Source organism: Erythranthe guttata, chromosome 6 (genome assembly GCF_056151865.1).
Source record: "Erythranthe guttata isolate IM_541 chromosome 6, IM_541, whole genome shotgun sequence".
NCBI classification, from domain to species: Eukaryota; Viridiplantae; Streptophyta; class Magnoliopsida; order Lamiales; family Phrymaceae; genus Erythranthe; species Erythranthe guttata.
Genome location: NC_142538.1, coordinates 17065574 through 17087485, shown reverse-complemented (window position 1 = coordinate 17087485; position 21912 = coordinate 17065574). Strand labels below are relative to the sequence as shown.

Here is a 21912-nt window from a genome sequence, read left to right as displayed (position 1 = left end):
GGTACTGACATATAGTACAAGTTTTGTGAATTGTGAACGAGAACTACATTTGAACTCAACTTTTCATACCCAAATCAGATATTATTAGGTGGTTGCGTATTAATGGACGATGTATGAAATTGTCGATGGAAATGAATTGATTTGAGCAGGATAATGTATTCTTTAACTTTGTATAGTGTCTCATCTCATTGAATACGACATTCTTTCTGTATTCCCTTTCGAGCTTTCTCTAACTTGAGCCTAGATAGTGTTGATCAAGTAAAATCATGTTTGAGTAATGCTGACATCCTTCTATATATCTACTACTTTTCATGGAACAGGTTGACCTCGATAAGAGATTTATATCTTAGCTAATGAAGAAAGTGTTCAGATTTGTTTTGTCTGCTTAATGATTTTTAACATACATTAACATTTGGTGTTTGATTTCAAGTGAAATATGGAGGACCCAAAAAATATGTGATGAATACAAGGCACATAAAGCAATTGGTGGACTGTACCATAATTGAACAGTTAAGATTATCTGTACGCAGACTTTTAGATATTGACATACATATTACACATAGTTCTGCTCTTGGACATGATGTCAAAAGTTTTTACATCATGTTGTGTTGCATATATACAGACAAGCATAGGTACTGTACTTATATGACTAGCAAAGCATCACCCTTTCTTCGAACTTTTCACTCTTTCTATAACTAAAACAGCTGACGAGCTTCAGAGATTTTCGCCCGAGCTCCCTTTTGCTAGTGCAGCTACAAAAGCATCACTAAGAGAGAAAAAGAACCATGGTAACCGATGAAAATTCGTGCATTGATTGTTTTTAACGAACTTTCCTGCTGTTGTTCATTCAGTAGTTTCTGTAAGATAAAAAGACGAAAGTATAGTAAGTTAACAACCCTTTATGTTTGATTACGCAATGCTAAGTCTTTTGCAGGTTGTTCTTGATTATACCTGACAGGTTGTCTGGCAGAGATGCTGAGCTTGCATAGTCCTTCAGATCGCTGTGTTTGGATGATGCATGAGGGTCACTCTTTGCTGCCTGCATAAGATGTTGCAGAGTTTCCAGAGTCATTTCAAGTCTTCTGAGATATTTTTAGAGTATTTTATAAAGAGACTTAAAAATTTCGTATTTTTCCACTTGTAATTGCTTTAGAAGAGGTTAAAGTCTAATATGTTCTCAGTTACTGACCATATTATCTGCAGAAGCAGCTCTGTGACAGGAGGAGGGAACCAGAAACTGGTTCATGTTTTCATCACCAAAGTCTCTTAACCTATTGAGCTCTGGCAAAACGACTCGCCCGAGATCCGGCCTGTCTTTCCGCCTAAGCTCAGCACACTGAAGAGCCAGCTTCGCAAATACCAAAGCTTCCTCAACCGGCCAATCTGGTACGGCAGGATCTAGCATCTCTGCGAACGTCCCCTTCTCAATCGAACGGCTTATGTGGTGAGTCAAACCCATCGCTTGCTTGGCTGTTATAATCTGCAGCAGCACCACACCGAACGAATAAACGTCCGATTTGACCCCAAGCATCCCCGTTTGTTGATACTCAGGATCTATGTAGCAGAAAGTTCCGGCCGCTGACGTCATCCTGTACTGTGTGACGTCATCGGCAACAGAAGGAGGTACGAGCCTCGCCAGCCCAACATCGCTGATTTTGCTGACGTAGTTCTGGTCCAGTAGGATGTTTCCTGGTTTGAGGTCACGGTGGACCAATGGCTCTGGTTTTGTCTGGTGGAGAAAGTGCAGGCCAGTGGCAATCTCTGCAGCAATTCTGAACCGAAGTGGCCATGAGAGAGCACCAGTGTTTCCTCTCCTGAAGAGACGGTCCTCAAGGCTGCCTTTAGCCATGTATTCGTAAACTAGACAACCGTATTCCGGGCATGCTCCGAGGAGTAGCACCATGTTGGGGTGTCTCATGCAACTCAGCACTTCAACCTGCGTTGTTCGTATATGCCGCGGAACTAGTAAGTGAACACGTGCATTTTTGCATTGATTTTAGTAAATTATTGACATATTGTCTAATAGTATAATTGATTAATATTAATACTAAAAGCTTTATTTCATTAGCAAATATTAAATAAAAGGGCAAATTGTATTTCACCCCTAAAAATTTTAAATATTCGCAGTTTCCCTTCAACATTAAAAAAAAATAAAGTGAGTGCACCCATTCGAAAAGTTATTTTTGTTGCAAGTTGCTCCGATATCGAGATTTCGATGCATTATTCTACGAAAGTGAGTGTTTTTGTTACACAATCACCCCTTAAACATGTTATTATTTTGCACGTTGCCTTGAAAAATATTATTTGCTCGCCCCTCTAAAATGTTATTTTGTTGCAACTTACCCATCATAAATTATGTTTTGGGGCAAAGTGCAACTGAAACAATATTTTAAAGGGAGGTCGTTTCTTTTTTCAATTTTTAAGGGGTAGTTGTGAATCTGGAAAATTTATAGGGAGCGAAGTGCATTTTGTCCTAAATAAAAATGTAAATAGTACAAACTAATCCTAACCGTCGAAGTTCACATGATGTATGAAGATGCAGAGTATAAAGTGTATTAAATGCGTTAACTGTGACATGAATCACATTTATCTAACTAACCATAATTAGTTTATAAAGTTTATTGCATTTAATACCCCTGTGTTATATCAAATTGCTAAAGAAGTCCACGTGTTATTACTATTAGCAACAACCCCCCTATAATGCATTTTTTAGCACACAACTCCCTAAATGGTGAGGTTTTACAATTGAAAAACTTCTGTTCTTGTCTTACCTCTTTGTGAAACTGTGATCTTCCTTGAGCAGCATCAGGTCGCAAAACCTTAACTGCAACAGGTGTATGATCGAGGTAACATTTATATACAGGTCCATAGCCACCTTCTCCAACTTTTCGTGCTTCAGCAAAATACTCTGTCGCCTCCTCAATCTCTTCGATACAATATCTTCTGTATCTCAACTGTGACATGCTCATCGCCTTGTCTTTCTCATCCGATTCCTGAAGAGCTTTCATTTCAGCGCTTGCTCTCTTTTGGGACTCGATTTCCGCAATTCGCTGAGCTGCTTCAGCGTTCTCCATGGCTGCTCTGCACTTGGCTTTTTCCTGTTCGGCGGTCAGCTTTGCAGATTCCTCAGAAAGCCGAGCCTCTTCTAGTCTCCGTTCTTCGTCCATACGCCATCGATGAAGCTCCACCGCCTGTATGCTCGAAAAGTTATACAGAGAAGTGGGAATTGGTAAAATATCTAATATCGTTTACGTATGCCTTTGATTCTTACCTTTTGTTGTGCTGTTAGAGCTGCTTTACAGGCAGTGCTGTACATTTCCATAGTCCTCTGCAGCTCGAGCTTTAGCCTTCTCATTTCGGCTTCCACGTCATCCTACATAATTCAAATCACATTCTGTGGATCACAAAATGAGCTTTGTATCTACAAATGGTGAGGTCTCTTAATCTTGTAAACTAATTTTCTTCAACTTCTTAGCGTGCTAATATTAGGCCGCATTTGCTTGGTCAGATTAACCATGATTAATTAAATAATTGGATTTTTGGTTAGTGCTATAACTCTTCGGGCCAGCCAGCAATTGTGGAAAAAATGGCTCTAATCTGGGCTAATTGAGAGATTATATGCTGGACCTTCGTCCCCCAACAATATAATTGTGTTTTCATAAGATTATGTAATGTTATATTGGCTAATCTTATCTTAGGAACCAAACGAGGCCTTTGTCATCAAGATTAATCTCCTTAGGCCTCGTTTAGTTGGTAAGATAAATCACGAGCAATTAAATAATTAGATCTTATTAGATATTTGGGCAGTGCAATAACTTTTCAGGCCGGCCCAAAATTATGAAAGAAATGAGCTCTTATCTTGTTTTATCGGGGATTGTGTATTGGACTTTTCACTAGTGCAATTATACAATTGGGTTCTCATATGATTGCATAATCTTATCTTGGGACCATGAGGCCTTACACTTTCGAGTGACGATGAGGAGAAATCAGTGAAACTGTTTTGTTCACTCCCTCTGGCCCCCGAGCGAATCGATCCATAGCTACTATCCGAGCTGGTGGACACTCGTGATGTTCGACAAGAATCAACGCCGTCAAAGAGTAAACCAGATATTCGATCTGTGCTTAACTTATCTACGCTGGGCCTATCCGAGCTTATGAATGATATGTCAGTATCAGGTTCCGAGAAATCACCATACGGCTTCGCATTGTACCTACTTCCCCTCGAAAAAGGTGACCTGTATATATATCATAGAAATGTTTAGGCAGGCCTTAGTATAATTTGTTTTTGCTATTTTTCTTATAGGGTAAATTCCCCTGAGGTAAGACTAAATAACTTACAACCAATATCACAACAGTTTGTAAGTTATTTAGTCTTGCCTCGTGGGGATGCCCGTAATTTATCCTTTTTTTATATATAGATGAGATGATAGAGGATTTACTTGACTAAATCAATGTCATCAACGCTTTCCTTTAGCAAAATCTTTTCTGGACCTGCTCAGACAGAAAACACAGTATTTCAATACCGTGTGTACAGATGAGAAAACATAAGATGGTAGCATTATATATATATATGCCAAAAAAGACGAACCTCTGATACTTGGCGTGTGCTTGTGAAATGTCTGGGGAGGGGAAACATTACCATTGCCCTGCTCCATTTGATGTATTTGAGCTTTAAGAGGGGACACGAATTGCGCTAGGCGAGAAGCATTCTTCACAGAAGATATCTTTGTTTTGGATATGACATAAACCGTGCAGAAATCAGGTGCTGTTTTTGACACGCTCATGGGTATATCTACCGTTTTTAATCTTCTGCCACAGAACAACATTTGTTCATTAAACCTTGTCGAAAATGTGCTAAAAAATTATAAAGTAACTATGGTTAGTTAAGTATGTTATTGATGTCACAGTTAATGCATCCAATATGCTCCCTCTTCATTTGTCGTTTTTGAGCTAATGCACACGTATTAAGAAAACTAATAAATGTGCATGGATTCTAGAAAATCCTAATCAAATGACTAGAAAAACCCCTCTCATCAACTGTTTCACCATTAATTCTATTAAGAGGAGTAACTTTTTATATAATGTAACTTTCTTTTTTTGTATCATTTAAATTACTAAATAATACAATTGTTTAGATTTTTAATGCTAATTTCAGTCAATTAAATTATTGAATTATGTGGAAAATAACTAGTTTCATTTAAATGATTCCAAGTCATGTTTCACTTTACAGCACCAGGTATAAGTAGAGAAGAAAGTAGTGGGAGCTTCACCTTATAAATCCATGGCGGGATGCTCCAAGAACCAAGTTCTCGATTGCAGCATGTGCAACATATTCCGTTATTGCTTTCGCCACGTCTGTGTCCTCCAGAACCACATCGAAGCAATTTATCTGTTGCAAATTGAATTACAAAAAGTTTGCAAGAGCAAAACTCCCGAAAAAAAAAAAAGAGAGCCAAGAAGATCGTTATTCGGCTTACGTCTTTTCTACTACAAAAGCAATGGAAGGTGAGTAGTAGTTCTTTCGTTTGCTTTTCGTGTACTTGCTTGTGGCCACACGTAGCTCCATTGAGATCCTGTAGGGCGAAGTTATAGCCAACTGCATCCACATAGTTGCACCAAAATTACATTTAGGATAGAAATAAATCTAACATAGAATAGTACATAATTATTTCCCCTTTGTAGATCATCCTATGAGATTTCCGTAATTTTTCAAACCCAAGGAGGTGAAATTAGAAACTAAGCTCAGGGTGTAGTTCGTCGAAAAAATAACTCGGTGAGGGTAAAAACGTCATTTAGTGACTGTTAACGGATGTCTAGATAAATTTTCAAACTCGAAAAGGTCAATTAGATCTAATCTCAGAAGTGGCGGAATTTACCCTACATATATATCATCATAAAACACATGACACAAAATTGCAAAAGCTCTGATACCATATTGAATGACCTATCTCTTCATCTAAAAACGTTAGTTGTTTGTTTGTTAGTGAGGCGAATCATTTAATAGTTAATATATTCAACACTAAGTGCATACGTGACATGATCCTCATTGTGTGTGCCGGTCTGAAAAAAAGACATTTCCCATTAGTGGCATCTCAAAATTAAAAAAAAAAAAAAAAAAGAAAGAAAGAAAAGAGAACGAAGGAACGAGGGAGAGAAGTAGGTGCGGTGCGATACATACACGAAGCTAAAGACGATCTCTGAACGACGTGGATGAGAATGACGGTTTGGCCCCTGGTGAGGAGATTCTCAGTGGCCCATTTGAGTGCAGCTTGGCTTCCTTTATCCTTATCAATGGCTACAGCAACAAGACCATTCCTCCCGTTCCTCCTCGACGCGTTGTTGTTGTTGTTCCCTTTTCCACTCGCAAGCCACATTTTTCACTCATTCACTATTTTATTTTTTTATTTTTTATTTTTATTTTTCGGTTGTAGGAATGGAATGTTTGTTGCTTCTTTGTATATAACTATCCTCTAAATTTAGGAATGTTTGTTGGTTCAGATATTAGGCACCATTCATAGAGAAAACACCAGTAAATGGCATCCCTGAAAACACTCCCAGGTTTCTAGTAACACAAATTTATCTGGATACAAATAAATTATTATTATTATTATTATTTTTATTTTTTTTGACAATGGAATCCACAACTAGCTATGGGTGTTCGTTCATCAGCTCGATAAACTGATCGAATCGCGCCTAATCAAAATTTCGTCACGTTCCGAATACCGAACCGAAAATTCGTTCAGAATTCAGTATTTTGGTTGAAGTTTGTTGTGTTCTTCATTATGTTATGACAAATGATAATAGTAATTTTTTATATATATATATTTTAGAACACAAATTTGCATTATATTAACCTAGAATTTATATTTTCTCATTATTATTAACAATATAAATGTAACATGGATATCGAAATATTAAAGAAAATGCTCTTTACGGTTTAATAACTGCTATTTACCGTTCAAAGTAAAAAACAGTTTATCTCTCTAAAACCCCTAAAATTCTAAATTCTCTCCAAAACCACCCCATTCCAAAATTTGCAGAAAATTTTTTTTTTTTTCGAAAAATTTCGAAATCAACCAATTTCTTGCTTGGGCTTCGATTTTTTCAGGTAATTTCAACACCTACATGTGTTATATGCAATGGGTAACTCGATTTTGCAACCAATTTCATGTTTAAAAGCCCTACAAATCGATTTGTAGGGCTTTTGAAATTTTCGGAAATTGTAGCCAAACGCCCAAGTCGGGCGCCGGCTGCATGAACGGACGCCCAAAGTGGGCGTCCGTTCATGCTGCCGGCGCCCGACTTGGGCGTGGAATCACAGTTTGGACGCCCGGTTTGGGCGTTTCCCGGGCGAACCGGCGCCCGGTCCAGGCGTCGGTTCGGCCGGGAAACGCCCAAACCGGGCGTTCGGTTTAATTTTTTTTTTTTTTTTTTCCTGATTTAAAATAAATATTTTTTTTTCTGAATTAAAATAAGTTAGTAAATTTAATATAATTTTGTTAATTCAAAGACAATTATAATAATTTTATGTTTACAGGATGTCTAATTGGGCGAAAAAATTCGGACTGGGAAAAGGGAAAGGACTCCTGATTCGTCCTCCTGCAGATCCGGTGGAGGAGAATACTGCGGAACGGGAGGGAAGGACACATAATAGAAATGTTACCGGTTCTAAACGTCGTGGGGAACGCACTGGTGCTTTTGTACCCCCACGTACGATGATTGAGGAGGAGACAGAGACAGAGGCCGAGCAGGACATGGATGCACCCATGGATGCATATATGCATCCGCAGGAGTACGAGTACGATCCACAACTACGCTTTCAGCAGAAGTATCAGTTTCCGGTGCCGGATTTTCCATCCGATGACGATTACGAGGATGTTCCGACTCCGACTCCGCCTCCTGTCCCGATGGGTGGTACTTTCGGTGGTTCTAATCCTGTCTCGAGGTCCCGCACCGCTCCGAGAAAAAAACTTCCTTCTCGACCTTGTAATAGTTATGCTCCTCAAGCAACCCAATCAAATGTTGCATCACTGTACGGTCACCCCTAGATAGTCTTTTCAATTTCGCCTTCTGATTGTATATTTGTTTCGAATAAGCATCGAGACCCAAACCATTTTTTCTCAAGTTAGCCAAAATCTTCTTGGGCGGCACATGACTTTGTGACAGATCACTAATGATCTTCGCCTCCTCCTGAGACAATTCACTCATCCCATGCCCGGACTTGTATATCGGAACATGATTATGCTTCCCGTATATTACTCTGACCTCCCATCTATCATCCCATCGTAGCTCTCCGACAATATAAAAACCACAGCCTATCTTTTTGCTACCGGTCCTTCTCGGACGCGCGTCTGGATTAGTTGATGGACATTCTCGTTTTTCCCCGAATAGGTCACAAGTCAAAAAAATCTTTTTCTTAGGACTGCTTCTTTTTACTATTTTCACAAAAAGACCTCTTGCAACGAACCTCACCCAAACCACTACCTCGTCCTTCGAGTCAAACAACTGAGTAGTGGTAAAATAATCGGTATGATCAACTTCAAATGTAGACGTATCGTCCTGAAAAAAACGTAAAAAAATTGATTTAAAAAAAAAAAAAAAAAAAGGGTTTAAAACCCAAAAGCCCAAGTCGGGCGCCCGGCAGTGCAGTGCACACCCATGTTGGGCGTGCAGTTGGCCTACAAACGCCCATAATGGGCGTGTAACAGCCAACTGCACGCCCAACATGGGCGTGCACTGCACTGTCGGGCGCCCAAGTTGGGCTTTTGAATGTTTAGCCCATTTTTTTCGATCGAAAAGACGGAATTTTTACCTCGCTGTGTTCGCTATCCCGATCTTCATCCGATGAACTCATTTATGTTCGTATATCACACCAATAAGAATGATTTGTGAAGAAATCGTCTTGAGAGAAATTTTTTTTAGAGAGAGAGAGAGAGAGTTTTTTTGAACGGTAAATAGCAATTTTCAAACGGTAAAAAGCAAATCCCAATATTAAGCTGATTCGCACGAAAATAGGTCATAAAATACAAGCACATAGGTCGGCCTAACTTCTATTCTACCCGCCAAAAATAAGTATATTAATCAATAATCATAATGACTTTAGCGCCCTTTTCACCTTCCTAACCTCTCTTTCTCTCTCCTCTTTCTCTCTCTATACCCGCATTCCGTAACTAGCAACCAGAAAATTAACAAAATGGCGAAGTACAAGCATCCAATTGCAGAAGCGAACGAGACGAGCCCATTCGGCACACTGAGTCCGGACGAGTTCAACGCACGCCACTCAGTGACCCACGCCTCCGAGTACACCACCAGCAAGAAACAAAACGTGGCAGCTGGAGCATTTCCTCTCGATTCCCACTTGGTGCGTGGTTCCCACGCGCGGCTCCTTGCTTGATGTTTCTTTCAAGGTAAAAAAGTTCCTTTTTTTTTTTTTTTTTTACTTCTTTTGCTGTGTTTTGGTGGATGAAACCGAATTTCCGAATTCCGTTGATTCTGTTACGAATATTTTCGACTTCGGAACAATATTTTTCACTCCGATTTCTCCGAATCCTTTTGGAACAGAATTGGAGTACATATAGATTCCGATTTCCCATCCAATTCTAATTTACTAAATTATTTCCAAACATTCTGATTTTTATGAACGTGCTAATTTCGATCCAAGAGATTAGAAAACAAACACAATAGGCCTCTTTTATCTATTTTTTAAATTTTCATAAATCTTGGATTGTTTAATCTTCTTCGGATTGCAATTTATTTATTGAGTTGTGATCTACATAAAAAAAAAGGTGGAGTGGAAGTGGAAATTGGCATTATCGAGCCCCCGTAGGCCGATACAAAGGCCTCGTGCAGCCACAGCACAAGAGCTGATGAGAGTTTGCAGAGAGGTTCAACCAAGTCGACATCCCGTGTTTTTGATTGTGCACGGTGGAGATGATGTCGTTTGAGATCCAGCGTGCGCACGTGCGCTCTATAACCGTGCTCCTGCAAAGGATAAGAACCTCAGAATCTATCCTGGGATGTGGCACCAAATTGTGGGCGAGTCAGATGATGATGTGGAACTCGTATTTCGATGAGTGGCTCGTGAATAGGGCCGACCGTGCTGTCTCCGCACCACTTTAATGAAGTAAACTTTTATTTTTTCTTTGAAAAAAAAAATATAATGAATCAAAATAATTTGAATTGTTTATTGATTTTAATTATAATTTATGGTGTCGTTTCACCTTAATCTTTGGATCTGTTTCTTGAAATTGGTCTACTTATGCCCCGTATTTTAGGGTGAGAAGTTGTTGGATCTCTCTCTCTCTCTCTCTCTCTCTCTCTCTCTCTCCATTTGCAATCATGGAAGATTTATTCGGACAAATCGAATGCAGATCAAAGTCCGATTTGATAGTGATGAGAATATTGAGATCCGCAATGGACAAAGCCCACGAAAAGCTGCAGTCAAAGGACGGACCGATCGAGTTCCTGCACGAGCGGTCAACGTTCTACGAGCTCGCAGCTATTCTAGTGGAGGGCGGTTTGGGCATTGTCCAAGAAGAGACAGACATTCTCGAGGACAGCTCCAACAAAATCCTCTCAGACTTGATGGAGATCAAAAACTGGCTTGAGGGAAGAATCCAAGACATGAAACAACTCATAGTCGAAAAGGACATCGAGTTAATCGAGAGGCTAGAAAACGAGTCGCAGCTAAGACAAGCACTCGAATTGAAAGATAGAGAGCTGTTTTATCTGCATGAAAAAAACGAAGAGAGTAATCATACTCAAGATTTGCCGATAAAGAATGACGAATCTTTATCTACTAGTACTACTACACAAGGGGAGGAAGACATCTTCAATTTGAAAAATTCGGTCGATCAGCAGTTTTTGAACATCAAACAGAAACTCGAAGACGAGAAGAATATCTTGACCACGGAAAGAAGGACAAGAAAATCCCGTGTTTCGAGCCCTAATCTCAGCTTCGATTTCTTGGACAAGGAAATAATTGGAAGCCCGGTTTTCGCAAAGGATGATTCGAACGTAAAGCCACTGATTAATCAAAATGTATTGATTAAGCGGATGAGTTCGGATATCGATATATTAAAAGAAACGTTGGATCATGCTTTTGGAAGGATGCATAGTGCTGAGGTTCTTCCATTGGAGAAACAATGGAGGTGGACTTTGGAGAGAGATATAGAGTCGATTTTGGTGAAGGGTTTTATAAGCAATCTTCGAGAAAATTTCGATGCAGAATATATTACGAAAAGGAACCATAATCATGCAAACCAAACAGATGATAGAGATGGATTACGGGTCGAGATTGAAAAACTAGAAGAAGAGAGGGATGCGTTGCGTTTTCAGATTTTTTCGATGGAAGAAATTTACGAGCTTCTTTTTCGGTGCAAGATTAAAGATATTACTACTGAATTGTGTTGTGAGGGCTCGAATTCGAGTTCGAGTTTCGTACATTACTTGGAGAGCACGATAAAGGAGGATATCTACGCGGGGTTCTTACGAGAAATGGCCGAAGCGTGGCAGTTGGAGAAAGACGGTTTTGCCCTCGAGGCTCTCATGAGGGAAGATATCTACCAGTTTGTCATAATCGAGGCTGTTAAACAGCAGTCACAAAACCATTTCGAAGAATCAAAAGCACTAAAACATCTCGATTTTCAAGAACACTGCACGCCACGCTCGAGGATGAAATTGAACGCTGAGAATCAAGAAGGTACTACGCCTCGCTCGAGGACAAAATTGGAAACTGAAAAGCTCGATTCTTTATTGAAATGTTTGGAAGTTGAGGAGGATTTAATGCTGAGTGCGAGTTCGGAAATAAAAGAGCACGGCGAATATAATAGTTTAGTGATATTGGACTGCGAAGAGATCGAGGAGCGTGATGCAATAGAATGGCTGTTGACCGATGACAAAAGTACGTTTAGATCAGTGAACGAAAAACTGGAAAGGGCTCTTCAGCAATTGTACACGAGTAAAGAATTGTTGGTGGAGTTGGAAGAAAGTCTCGAAGAATTCGAGGACTCGGGTGAAAATTATCAACAATGTGAAAAAACCCGTTCTTTTCTCGATACTGTGTGTCAAGTCATCAGCATGCAATTTCAGATCGCAATCGGAAACGTCGAGCACGTTTTGCTTAAGAATCTGGACCAGAAATGCATAAGGTACTCGGGTTTTTTTTTTTTTTTTTTTTTTTTGGCGACAGTTTTCGAGTCTTGGTTTATCGACATTTCAGGATCGAAGTATTGAAGAGTGGAGTTGATGCACTAAAGAAACCTGTGGTTTTGATGAAAACGAGAAAGACGATTTACGAGAAGGCTTTCGTTTCGAGATGTCACAACTTGAAAATCGCTGAAACTGAGGTATCGTAAAATATCAATATAAAACGAAGATTGTCGATAAGTAGATTATATAAATACTTTGCTGTATCATCTGCAGGTCGATTTACTCGGTGATCAAGTGGAATCACTTCTCTGCCTTCTTGAGAGGATATATGTTCAACTGAATCAAAATGCAACAGTTCTATCAGCCTACTTTGAGGTAATATAATATATGCATTTCCTATCTCTCCAAATTACGAAAAAACCCCTCATGTTTGGGTATTTACGTCCACCCAGCAGTGTCAAATCTAGTGGAATCTTCTAGATTATGTGGAATATTCTCCAGTTTGTACCCGTTTTACACCATTCGAGCTCCACATTTTGAAACAAGATGATCATAACATGTGTCTCTTGGCTTGTAAATATCAGATCGTGGTGCATTAAAAACTGCATTTTTGCAAAAAACGAGTGCAAACATTCCACGGAATCTAGAAGATTATGTTGAATTTGACACCGTAAGGCCGGACGTATAAGAAGATTCATAATTGCAGGGGATGATTGTAATTGCCCAAACAAAAGAGTGTTTTTTCGTAATTAAACTTTACCTCAGGGAGTTTCTCGGAATTTGCCCTAACAACAAATGTTTATATTTTCACGATTTGAATCGGAAAATTTTCTTTTACTGTTTTCGGTTTATCTGTTTTGCCATGGCCTAATTTGATTAATGAAGGAAGGTTGGTTTGAATGCAGGTTTATGATATATTGAAGTTGATCAGAAGAGAGTTAAACAATGGAAGGTCTTGTAAATCAGTCTTGATTGATAAATAAAAACAAAAGAAAGAAGAATATATATATATATATATATATATATATATATATATATATATATATATATATAATTGACTAATTTTGTATCCCACAAGAACAAAACTAATGCACATGTATAATTAGAAAAATGTTGAACAAAAAAAAAAGATTTAGAATGTATGCATTACTTGTAAATGAGTTCGAGTCGAGTTCGTCTCATTTTATGAGTTCAAACTAATTTCGATGGTGCGTTTACCAAAGAAGAAACGAGCAAATACTAGATCTCCATTTTTTTTTAATTATATGGATAAAAGAAGTATATATTTTCCACGTTGGGGACACGTACGGATCACGTTGGCTATGATTGCTGAGCAATGTGGGCCCGACCAGATCGATTAAAACCGTGGATTACCCCCTCATGCATGTAAGAGTGACCGAAATTGGGTCAAACGACGGTTGAACCACTTGTGGTAAAACGCATTTGGGAAAAGAAAGATAGAGAATGATTTCGATTTTCCCATTTTTTTTCTACAAGATTTTTCCATCAATTATTTTTAGGAATGAAGCTTAAAGTTTTCCGCAGATCGTTTTCCGATAGTCCGTTGAGAAAAGGATCACACCTTCAACTAAGTTTTTTTTTTTTTTTTTTTGTAGAATCGTCACTACATATTCGAGCTCGAAATTTCTAAAAACATAAATAAAAAGTTGAAATAAAAAAAAAAAGAGAGAAAAAGAAAGAAAACAAACAAACAAACAATTCAAGAAACAACAAATTTATTCTCATTCTCCACAATGAGAAAAAAACTTTATTCCAAGATAGTGTTATTATACTCTAGGGTTACACAAGCAAACTTGTTTCTTACCATAGATTTTAGGGTCACTAAAACATTGACCACCTGCACAAAACAAATTCCCACAATAGCGTTGACTGCACACAAAGTCACAATTACCCCCATTACATGGTATTGGACTTATATCTATTATTACTGCACCCATTCCACTCTTACATCCAATTCCAAATATAAAATATGCCCAAAATATGAATTGCATCATCTTCTTTGCTTCACTCATCTTTTTTTCTTTTTTTTTTTTTTTTTTTTTTTTTTAATAAAAAAATATATTAAAAAGATGTGTTTTTTTTTTTTTTGATGATAAAAAGATGTGTTTGTAGTGTAGAAAATTGAGATTATTTATACACATGAGAAGAGACCGTTACCAAATCGAAAGCAATCTCGATTAATAACAATATGATTCTACTGATTTAATTTTGTAATTATTGTAATTAACGTTTATTGATTCTTTGGAAGAAATCATAAATGATAATTATCATTGAAATAATGTTTAGAGTGCATAAAATCTGACCAATTATGGAATTAATTGTTAGGGGCTCGTTTGGCTAAACCCATTCTAATAAATTCTAACATTTGATAAGTTGTTTTAAGAGTAGATAAACGTTTACGTTTTACTTTTCAAATTAATTTTTAAACTATTTAGATAGTGAGCTTATAAGCTACTTTTACTAAAGTTGTTAAATAAAAAAGTGGGGTAAATAATATATATATTTTTTAAAGGGTGGTTATATACGCAGGCGCTATTTTGGCGCACAGGCACATTTTTACCATAACTCTTTACCTTTTTACTTTAAGTTTTTACCATTTTACATTTTTTTTAAATCCTATAATTCTTTAAAAGCCAAATTTCAACATTCATTGCAAAAAAAATTAGATATTCAACAATTTCTAAAATGGATCCAACAAATATAGACTCGGAGGTAATATTTTTGTTTTTTCTCGAATCTTCAAGTACTCGTGTGATATTACGCGAGCACATGGCATGTGCTCGCGTAATATCACACGAGTACTTGATTTTTTATTTTTTTTTCTTGTGTTCGTGTGATTTTGCACGGGCACATGGCATGTGCTCGTGCAAAACGAGAAGATGAATATATATATATATATATATATATATATATATATATATATATATATATATATATATATATATATATATATATATATATATATATATATATATATATATATTTTTTTTTTTTTTTTTTCGTGTTATTTTACGCGAGAACCTTCTCAGTGGTCGTGTAATTTCACGCGAACAGAGAAGTTTTGGTCGCGTGATTTCACGCGAGCAAAACATCCATGTTCGCGTGAAATCACGCGAGTAAGTTTTTTTTAATTAATAATAAATTAAATCGCATTAAAAAAAATAAAAAATTGTACTCGCGTAGTTTCACGCGAACAAAGAGCTTTTGCTCCCGCAGAATTACACGAGTACATGGTCTATGTTCGCGTAAAACTACGCGAGTACAATTATTATTATTATTATTTTTAATCATATTTAAAATACAAAATAGAAAATAGAGTAATTTTTTGACACAATAAAGTAAAAAATTGAGTAATCGTTCAACACAATCAAAATAGAAAATCGAGTAATCGTTCAAAACAATAAAAACAGAAAAACAAGTAACTGTTCTACACAATCAAAATAGAAAAACGAGTAACAATCATCCTACTACAGAACCAATGAAAATGGAAAATAATAGTCAAAATAAAAAACAATTGTCATAACTATCCTACTGTCTAACCCTCGATCCACTACCCCTAGTCATCGGTCCCCCACGACCCCTTCCCCTCCCGGGTTTGACCCGAACCCGGCCCGGACCCGCCCGTTGACCGCCCCGACCCGCCTCGGCCCCACTCCGTTGACCATGGACCGGGCCAAGTCCGGATCGGTTTTAGGTCCCGATTATTTGGACCCGGGACCCGACGGATCTACCCGGCGGGGGGTCCGAGGGCTCGGACCCGGGGACCCGGCCCGAGGACCCGGCGGGTCAACCCGGAAATATCCGGTTTTTTTGTCCGAAAATTCACATTTTGGGGTTCATACTCGGGGCAGCGGGGAAGAAGTGCAGCTCTTTACCACTGGGCCAACCAACATATTTGATAAAAAATAGACAATAAATATATATTATATACAACTATGGTGTAAATGATAAATATGTTAAATAAATTAATAATTTTCATATTAATTATTATTAAATAATTAACAAATGCAATATAAGAAAAAAATATATATAATCACGGTTCAACACTTCAAAACATCTATTATTAATTAATATATCAATATAATCTCCATTATTGAAAAATATAAAGTATTGAATCAATTCACTTATGTTATTAAAATCGATAGTGTGAAAAAATCGAATGAAAAATAAAATAATATGTTTATTTAAAAAAAATAGATTATAACTCATTTCAATTAATTTAAATCGATTTACCTCAATTATTGACAAGAACTTATTAATATTATTGAGGATTTTATCATAAGATAATTATTTAAAATTATAAATGATGTTTATTTTAACAAAAATAGATTATATCTCATTTCAATTAATATTCTTACTTTAAAAATAACATTATATATGAATAGTATTATCAAAATATTATGATGTGATTTCTCTTTTAATAATTGGTTTAGTTTGTAAAAATCGTAAGAATTAAATCGTAGATCATATGATTTAATTTTTATTTTATTTTTTACATTTACATTTTATTCGAATCGTAAGATCTACATGGATTAAGCTCAAGTCCATTCATTTTTTATATTTTTTTATTAGAAATAATTTAATTAAATTATTTAATAATAATGAATATGATAATTAATAATCTATTTAACATTATTTATTATAATCATTTTACACATTTTGTTTATGTTATATATATTCCTTGTTACAATAATCCTAACTATAAAATATAAAATATAAATAACACTATCAAATCAAGTAACTGTGGTTGGATTGACATAAATTGTCGTCGCTTTCCTTCTACGATCGGATGCAAGAGCTCCCCGATCTCCAATATGATCCGGATCATCCGGATTCGACTTCCGACCCAAAGCTTTCATTAAACTCTTACCTTTTCCTGTAACTTGACTCGTTAAACTTTTCCCTCTACCTCCGGCCATCTAGAATTTAAAAAAAACATGAATTAGTATTTAATTTAAACAAAAAAAATTTAGAAAAAAAAAATAAATAAGTTGCTCGTGTGAAAACACGCGAGTAGACCAATTTTAGGCCAAATGTCGAATTTTATGCCTAAAATTCGACATCTAAATGTCGATTTTTACCCATAAAATTCGACCTGTACATGTCGAATTCGTTTGCGCGGGATTTTTTTTGGAAAAACGATATTCTAGCTAAAAAACCCCATAAATGCATATCTTCTTGGGTTTTTCCACCGTAGAATCTTCTATTTTGATGTATTCTGATCCATACTTGCCATCTTTGTAAGATTTGTCGAGTTTTGATGATTTTACATGTTTAGGTTTTGTAGGTTTATGGAGGAGGAAGGAGAAAGGTCTTGTGGGTTTTGGAAGATGGAGAAGATGAGAGTTGGTCTTGTGGTTTTGTGATAGGGTTTTTTGTGTTTTTGAATTTTTGGTCTTGCACATTTGGAATATTCTATTTTTTTAACAAGTAAGGGTATTATAGTATTTATACATTGAAATTTTTAATTTGGTCTTGCACAAGTGGTTTTAGTCTTGCATATAGCCGCAGCCAATAGTTTAATATACTAAAATGCGTGTTACACAATGTGTTATTGACTTATTGTTCTTAAAACTATGTTTTCTCCATAATTTTTTTTTTCAGTATTTTCTCCAAAAAAAAATTAGAAGGCCGTTAAAATATTTTGAAAAATACAGAGCCATTAAATATACACTCCTGGTCTATATGTATTTACACAGAATTATATATAAATATATATTACAAATTTCTAAAAAGTAAATACTATATTTACATTGAGACAAAATAAATTTTGTTAGGGATAATGCAAGAAAGAGAAATCTTGAATGATCTGCTGTACCACAATCCCACAAGCAATCAATCCCATACAAACAATCACGGGTTTTGTTCTTGATATCGATACTAATTTTTCGCCTCGTTTTTTCTTCTTCTTCTTATTGATCGTCGCCCACGCCATTGCCGGTGGAAGTACTCCATACAACATTGTCATGCAGTACCCTCCCTATTCATCCAACGAACACACTCGATTATTAGTTTCTTTTTTTCTTTTTTGAAAAAAAAAAATTGTTATCAAGAAAAAAAAAAATATATATATATATATATATAAACAAGACTTACAGCAATATCTGTGGCTGCAGAAAAAGAATCTGGTATAGTTGTAGACACAAAAAGAGAAGGGGCAACAACCATTGCAGTAGCTGTGATGCTGCCTTTGTTTTTATCCCACCATTTATTCATGTCATAATTAAATGAGTTTGATTCCTTCAAAACAATAATTTACTTTTAATTAGCTTCAATCATGCACTTAAAATAGTTATACAGTAGAACCTCGATTAAATAATAGTTTATCTCGGTCCCGACTCGGTGAAAACATGTTAAATTATCAACTCGATAATCTAATAATTCGCTAAATTAATAGAACTCCCCTAGTCCCGACTGTATTAATTTATAGAGGTTTAACTGTATATTTAATTTCTTAAAGCAAATAATTAAGTTATTACACAAGAATAGAATCGTTATACCTCTTCCACAAGAAGTTGTGTTGATGGAGAATCAATGGGCATTTTATTGAGTTGCTCCTTGAAGAACTCCGAAAAGCTCAATAGGGTGCCGATTAATGAAGTTCCGACAGCTAATAGCGAGAACGCTTCCACCATAAACGGAACTCCATCCCATCTCACACTGTAATAGAAATATAGTAAAGTACTCGATATTTCTTTTAAAATAAATTGCATCTTTTGAGTTTGGTTTTGTACATAACAAGGTAAGGTTGCACTCATATTTATGTTCGATATGATATGAAGCTCGATTATTAGAATAAAAATGATTATTAAGCTCAACTAGAGCTTTTTATTTTATATAGCTCGATAAAAATTCTAACAAAAAGTTGAACAATCATGTGCTGCTCGACTCGATTAGTTTTTGCACCTAATCTTGCTCGATAAGCGAAAGTTAGAGTTTGTTGCATTTAGTGCCCACGTGTGTTATGTTGAATTGATAAAAAGAAAAACATCTTGTTATAAATATTAGCAAAAAAAATCCTATAAAATGATGCAATTTTTAGGGGTAGTTTGGTAATAAAATCAAATCATAGGGAGGATTTTGCTAATAAAGGTAAAGACAAGGGTGCTAATTGCAATAAACTTGGGAAAGTAAGTAAGTAACTAACCTGAGAAGCAACTCAACAGGATCAGAAACTTGATTTTCTTGATTGGGAAGGCCTAATGCAATTGCCTCCCATATAAGCAATGCTAACAATGGCACCAAACTCCCGAGAAAAATCGAAGCCCGTATGCGTTTAAGATCGCCTTCCAAATAAGCACAAAGAACTGCACGAACAACAAACACAATTTATAAAAAAACGAAAAAAGTAATCGAATTAGGTATGCATTCTCATGAAAATGATAATTAAGAAGAGATTGAATAAGATAAATATTTATCCACCTGGAGCAAGATCGTGATAAACCAACGTAAATATCAACACCGGAAGAGTTGCCGGAACTTTTGCCCAGTTGCCACCACCGCCGCCATCGAATCCCGACCACCCTCCGAAGTGAACAGCAACAATCTCTATTGCTATAAGCAAACCTGCATTTCATCATCATCTTCTTATACTCAAAAAAAAAATTACTAATCAAGAATTTAGGGGTGAAAATCGCACTGATCAGATCGGAATTTGCACTTTCGGAAAATTTTCGATTTTAATTTTGGAAGTTGAAAAAAGAGTATCGGAAATTGGGATGAAAAAAATAATTTGTTCCAAAATCGGATATTTTCTGAACGGGATCGGGAAAATTCCAATTTTTAGTCACCTAATAATATAAATACGGTAGAACCTCGATAAATTAATAACCTCGATTAAATAATAGTTTCTCTCGGTCCCGACTCGGTGAAAACGTGTTAACTCGATAATTTAATAATTCACTAAATTAAGGTTCGACTGTTTTAATTTATAAAGGTTTAACTGTACTATATTATAAGTGTAATTTTCAGAATTTTTTTTATTGTTTCTCAGAAATTAAAACCGAATCAGAAATCAGAATCTCATACATAATTCCAATTCAAATCCACAAATGTCAAAAAAAAAAAACAAAAAAAAAAAAACAGGAAATCGTAATTTTTGAAATTCGGCATGAAAAATATTGTTCCAAAATTGAAAAAAATTGGATCGAATTCGGCAGAAAATCGGAAATTACGTTCTAATTTCCACCCCTAACCGAGCCGATTATAAAAAAAAATCCTATACATTTGCTTAAAATTGAAGGCAATAATAATAGGGAATTACAGCAAACATTGTACCTATCATAGACACAGTAAGCCATTGGTTAACTTGATCAGTGGTTCTTGTACCTCCAAGAGATATAAGAATGGTGAAAAGAAAAGTGAAGAATATTCCGGAAATTGATTCCGGAATATCGGTCAAACGATGGAGAATCTCGCCCGATTTCGAACAGTAGACAATCATAGAAGTGTAACCTAAGAAAACATATGTGACAGTTGCTAAAGATCCACCCCATTCTCCAAGTGTCTCTTCAGCCATTGTTCTAATAGATATTACCTCTAACTCATCATAATCTTTGTCAACTTTTGATTTCTTCTTCTTCTTTAGCAAACCGACGTTTATTTCGACCAGCAAAAGCGCTTCGACTAACAAGAATGCCCAACACATTGTCATTGATATTGAACTTGGAAGTAGTCCCTACATATATAAGAATATGTACATGAGTGTCGAAAATGCAAAAATATCACTATACGATGAAAGAAAAAAAAGAAGCTCAATTTCGTCGAACCCGTCGATTCTTGATTTGATTTTTCCGAATTTTATTGTTTCCTAGGATGAAAAATTGAATCTTTTTCAGATCCCATTTTCTTGAAGAAGCAATTGGTCTAAAATCAACCAATTTACCAAACCTTTATTGTTTTTTAAGATGAAAAATTGAATCTTTTTCAAATCCCATTTTCATTAAGAAATAATTGGTCTAAAATCAATCAATTTACCTGCTTTTATTGTTTTTTAAGATGAAAACTTTAATCTTTCTCAAAACCCATTTTCTTGAAATCACAAAAAAAAAGGAAAAAGAAATAAGTAGTAATTACAGCGGGTGAAGTTTTCTGAGGAAGAGCAAGAATGCCAGAACCAATACTTGTGCCAACAATAAGAGCAACTGCACCAGCAATAGTGCCCTTTTTACTCACAGCAACAGCAGCTTCATCTTTCGACCTCACTCTAATTATTATAAATCTCTTCTTCTTTGTTTCTGATAATTTCCAAATGTGTGATTTTTGTTGAGGGAAGCTGAATGATCCACACCCAAATTGAGCACTATTGATGTAAACATTGATTTAGTTTAGATACACACAAATGAGATTGAAGTTAAAATATTTTTCTAGTCTTAGAAAAACAAGAAATTAAATTAATAGGTAATAAAATCTCACGTCCTGGATTTCAGACAATTTTGGTGGTGCTGATGAAATCTTTGCCATGGTTGTTTTAGTGGGCTGTAAGTTTTCGAGTGATGGGCAGAAGAAGAAATAGTGTGATAGATGTTCATCACACACACACACACTCACAAAGAGGAGAGAGAGAGAGAGAGAGAGAGAGAGAGAGAGAGAGAGAGAGAGAGAGAGGGATTTCTCTCCAAATATTTGGGAAGAGGAGCGGTAGCAATTGATTGAAGTAGAATCATTATTTTTATTTTTTAATTTTTTTTTTAAATGAAAAAGGTATAGTGTCAAAATTCAAGAAACTACAGCAATAAAGGG

At 36.1% G+C, this 21912-nt stretch overlaps 3 protein-coding genes across 7 annotated transcripts; 1 reads left to right on the top strand and 2 right to left on the bottom strand.

Annotated features, from left to right (window-relative positions):
- Positions 1-475: 475 nt before the first annotated feature.
- On the bottom strand, positions 476-6497 carry LOC105955372 (U-box domain-containing protein 35). 2 transcript variants are annotated; one of them, XM_088820010.1, is made up of 11 exons: positions 6179-6497; positions 5478-5596; positions 5271-5389; positions 4589-4809; positions 4440-4491; positions 3962-4235; positions 3272-3373; positions 2772-3191; positions 1190-1936; positions 952-1039; positions 476-857 (listed from the first exon to the last, which is right to left on the bottom strand). In XM_088820010.1, the coding sequence occupies exons 1-11, from the start codon at positions 6372-6374 to the stop codon at positions 844-846; spliced, it is 2352 nt and encodes a 783-aa protein (XP_088676136.1). In that variant the 5' UTR covers positions 6375-6497; the 3' UTR covers positions 476-843. The 2 variants fall into 2 exon arrangements, with proteins under 2 accessions (XP_088676136.1, XP_088676137.1); XM_088820011.1 differs by having other exon boundaries at positions 4589-4806.
- A 2676-nt stretch (positions 6498-9173) lies between these two features.
- Positions 9174-13145, top strand: LOC105955374 (WPP domain associated protein). 3 transcript variants are annotated; one of them, XM_088820007.1, is made up of 6 exons: positions 9174-9407; positions 9786-10123; positions 10275-12149; positions 12221-12347; positions 12424-12525; positions 13056-13145. In XM_088820007.1, exons 2-6 carry the CDS (start codon positions 10119-10121, stop codon positions 13131-13133), a joined length of 2187 nt encoding a protein of 728 aa, XP_088676133.1. In that variant the 5' UTR covers positions 9174-9407; positions 9786-10118; the 3' UTR covers positions 13134-13145. The 3 variants fall into 3 exon arrangements, with proteins under 3 accessions (XP_088676133.1, XP_088676134.1, XP_088676135.1); XM_088820008.1 differs by lacking the exon at positions 13056-13145 and adding an exon at positions 12735-12987; XM_088820009.1 differs by lacking the exons at positions 9174-9407; positions 9786-10123 and having other exon boundaries at positions 10282-12149.
- Positions 13146-17813: 4668 nt separating this feature from the next.
- LOC105955375 (uncharacterized) lies at positions 17814-21795 on the bottom strand. 2 transcript variants are annotated; one of them, XM_012979091.2, is made up of 8 exons: positions 21586-21795; positions 21247-21472; positions 20449-20848; positions 19594-19737; positions 19319-19478; positions 18672-18831; positions 18268-18411; positions 17814-18151 (listed from the first exon to the last, which is right to left on the bottom strand). In XM_012979091.2, exons 1-8 carry the CDS (start codon positions 21699-21701, stop codon positions 17945-17947), a joined length of 1557 nt encoding a protein of 518 aa, XP_012834545.2. In that variant the 5' UTR covers positions 21702-21795; the 3' UTR covers positions 17814-17944. The 2 variants fall into 2 exon arrangements, with proteins under 2 accessions (XP_012834545.2, XP_088676132.1); XM_088820006.1 differs by having other exon boundaries at positions 21346-21472; positions 21586-21771.
- Between the last annotated feature and the right edge of the window lie 117 nt (positions 21796-21912).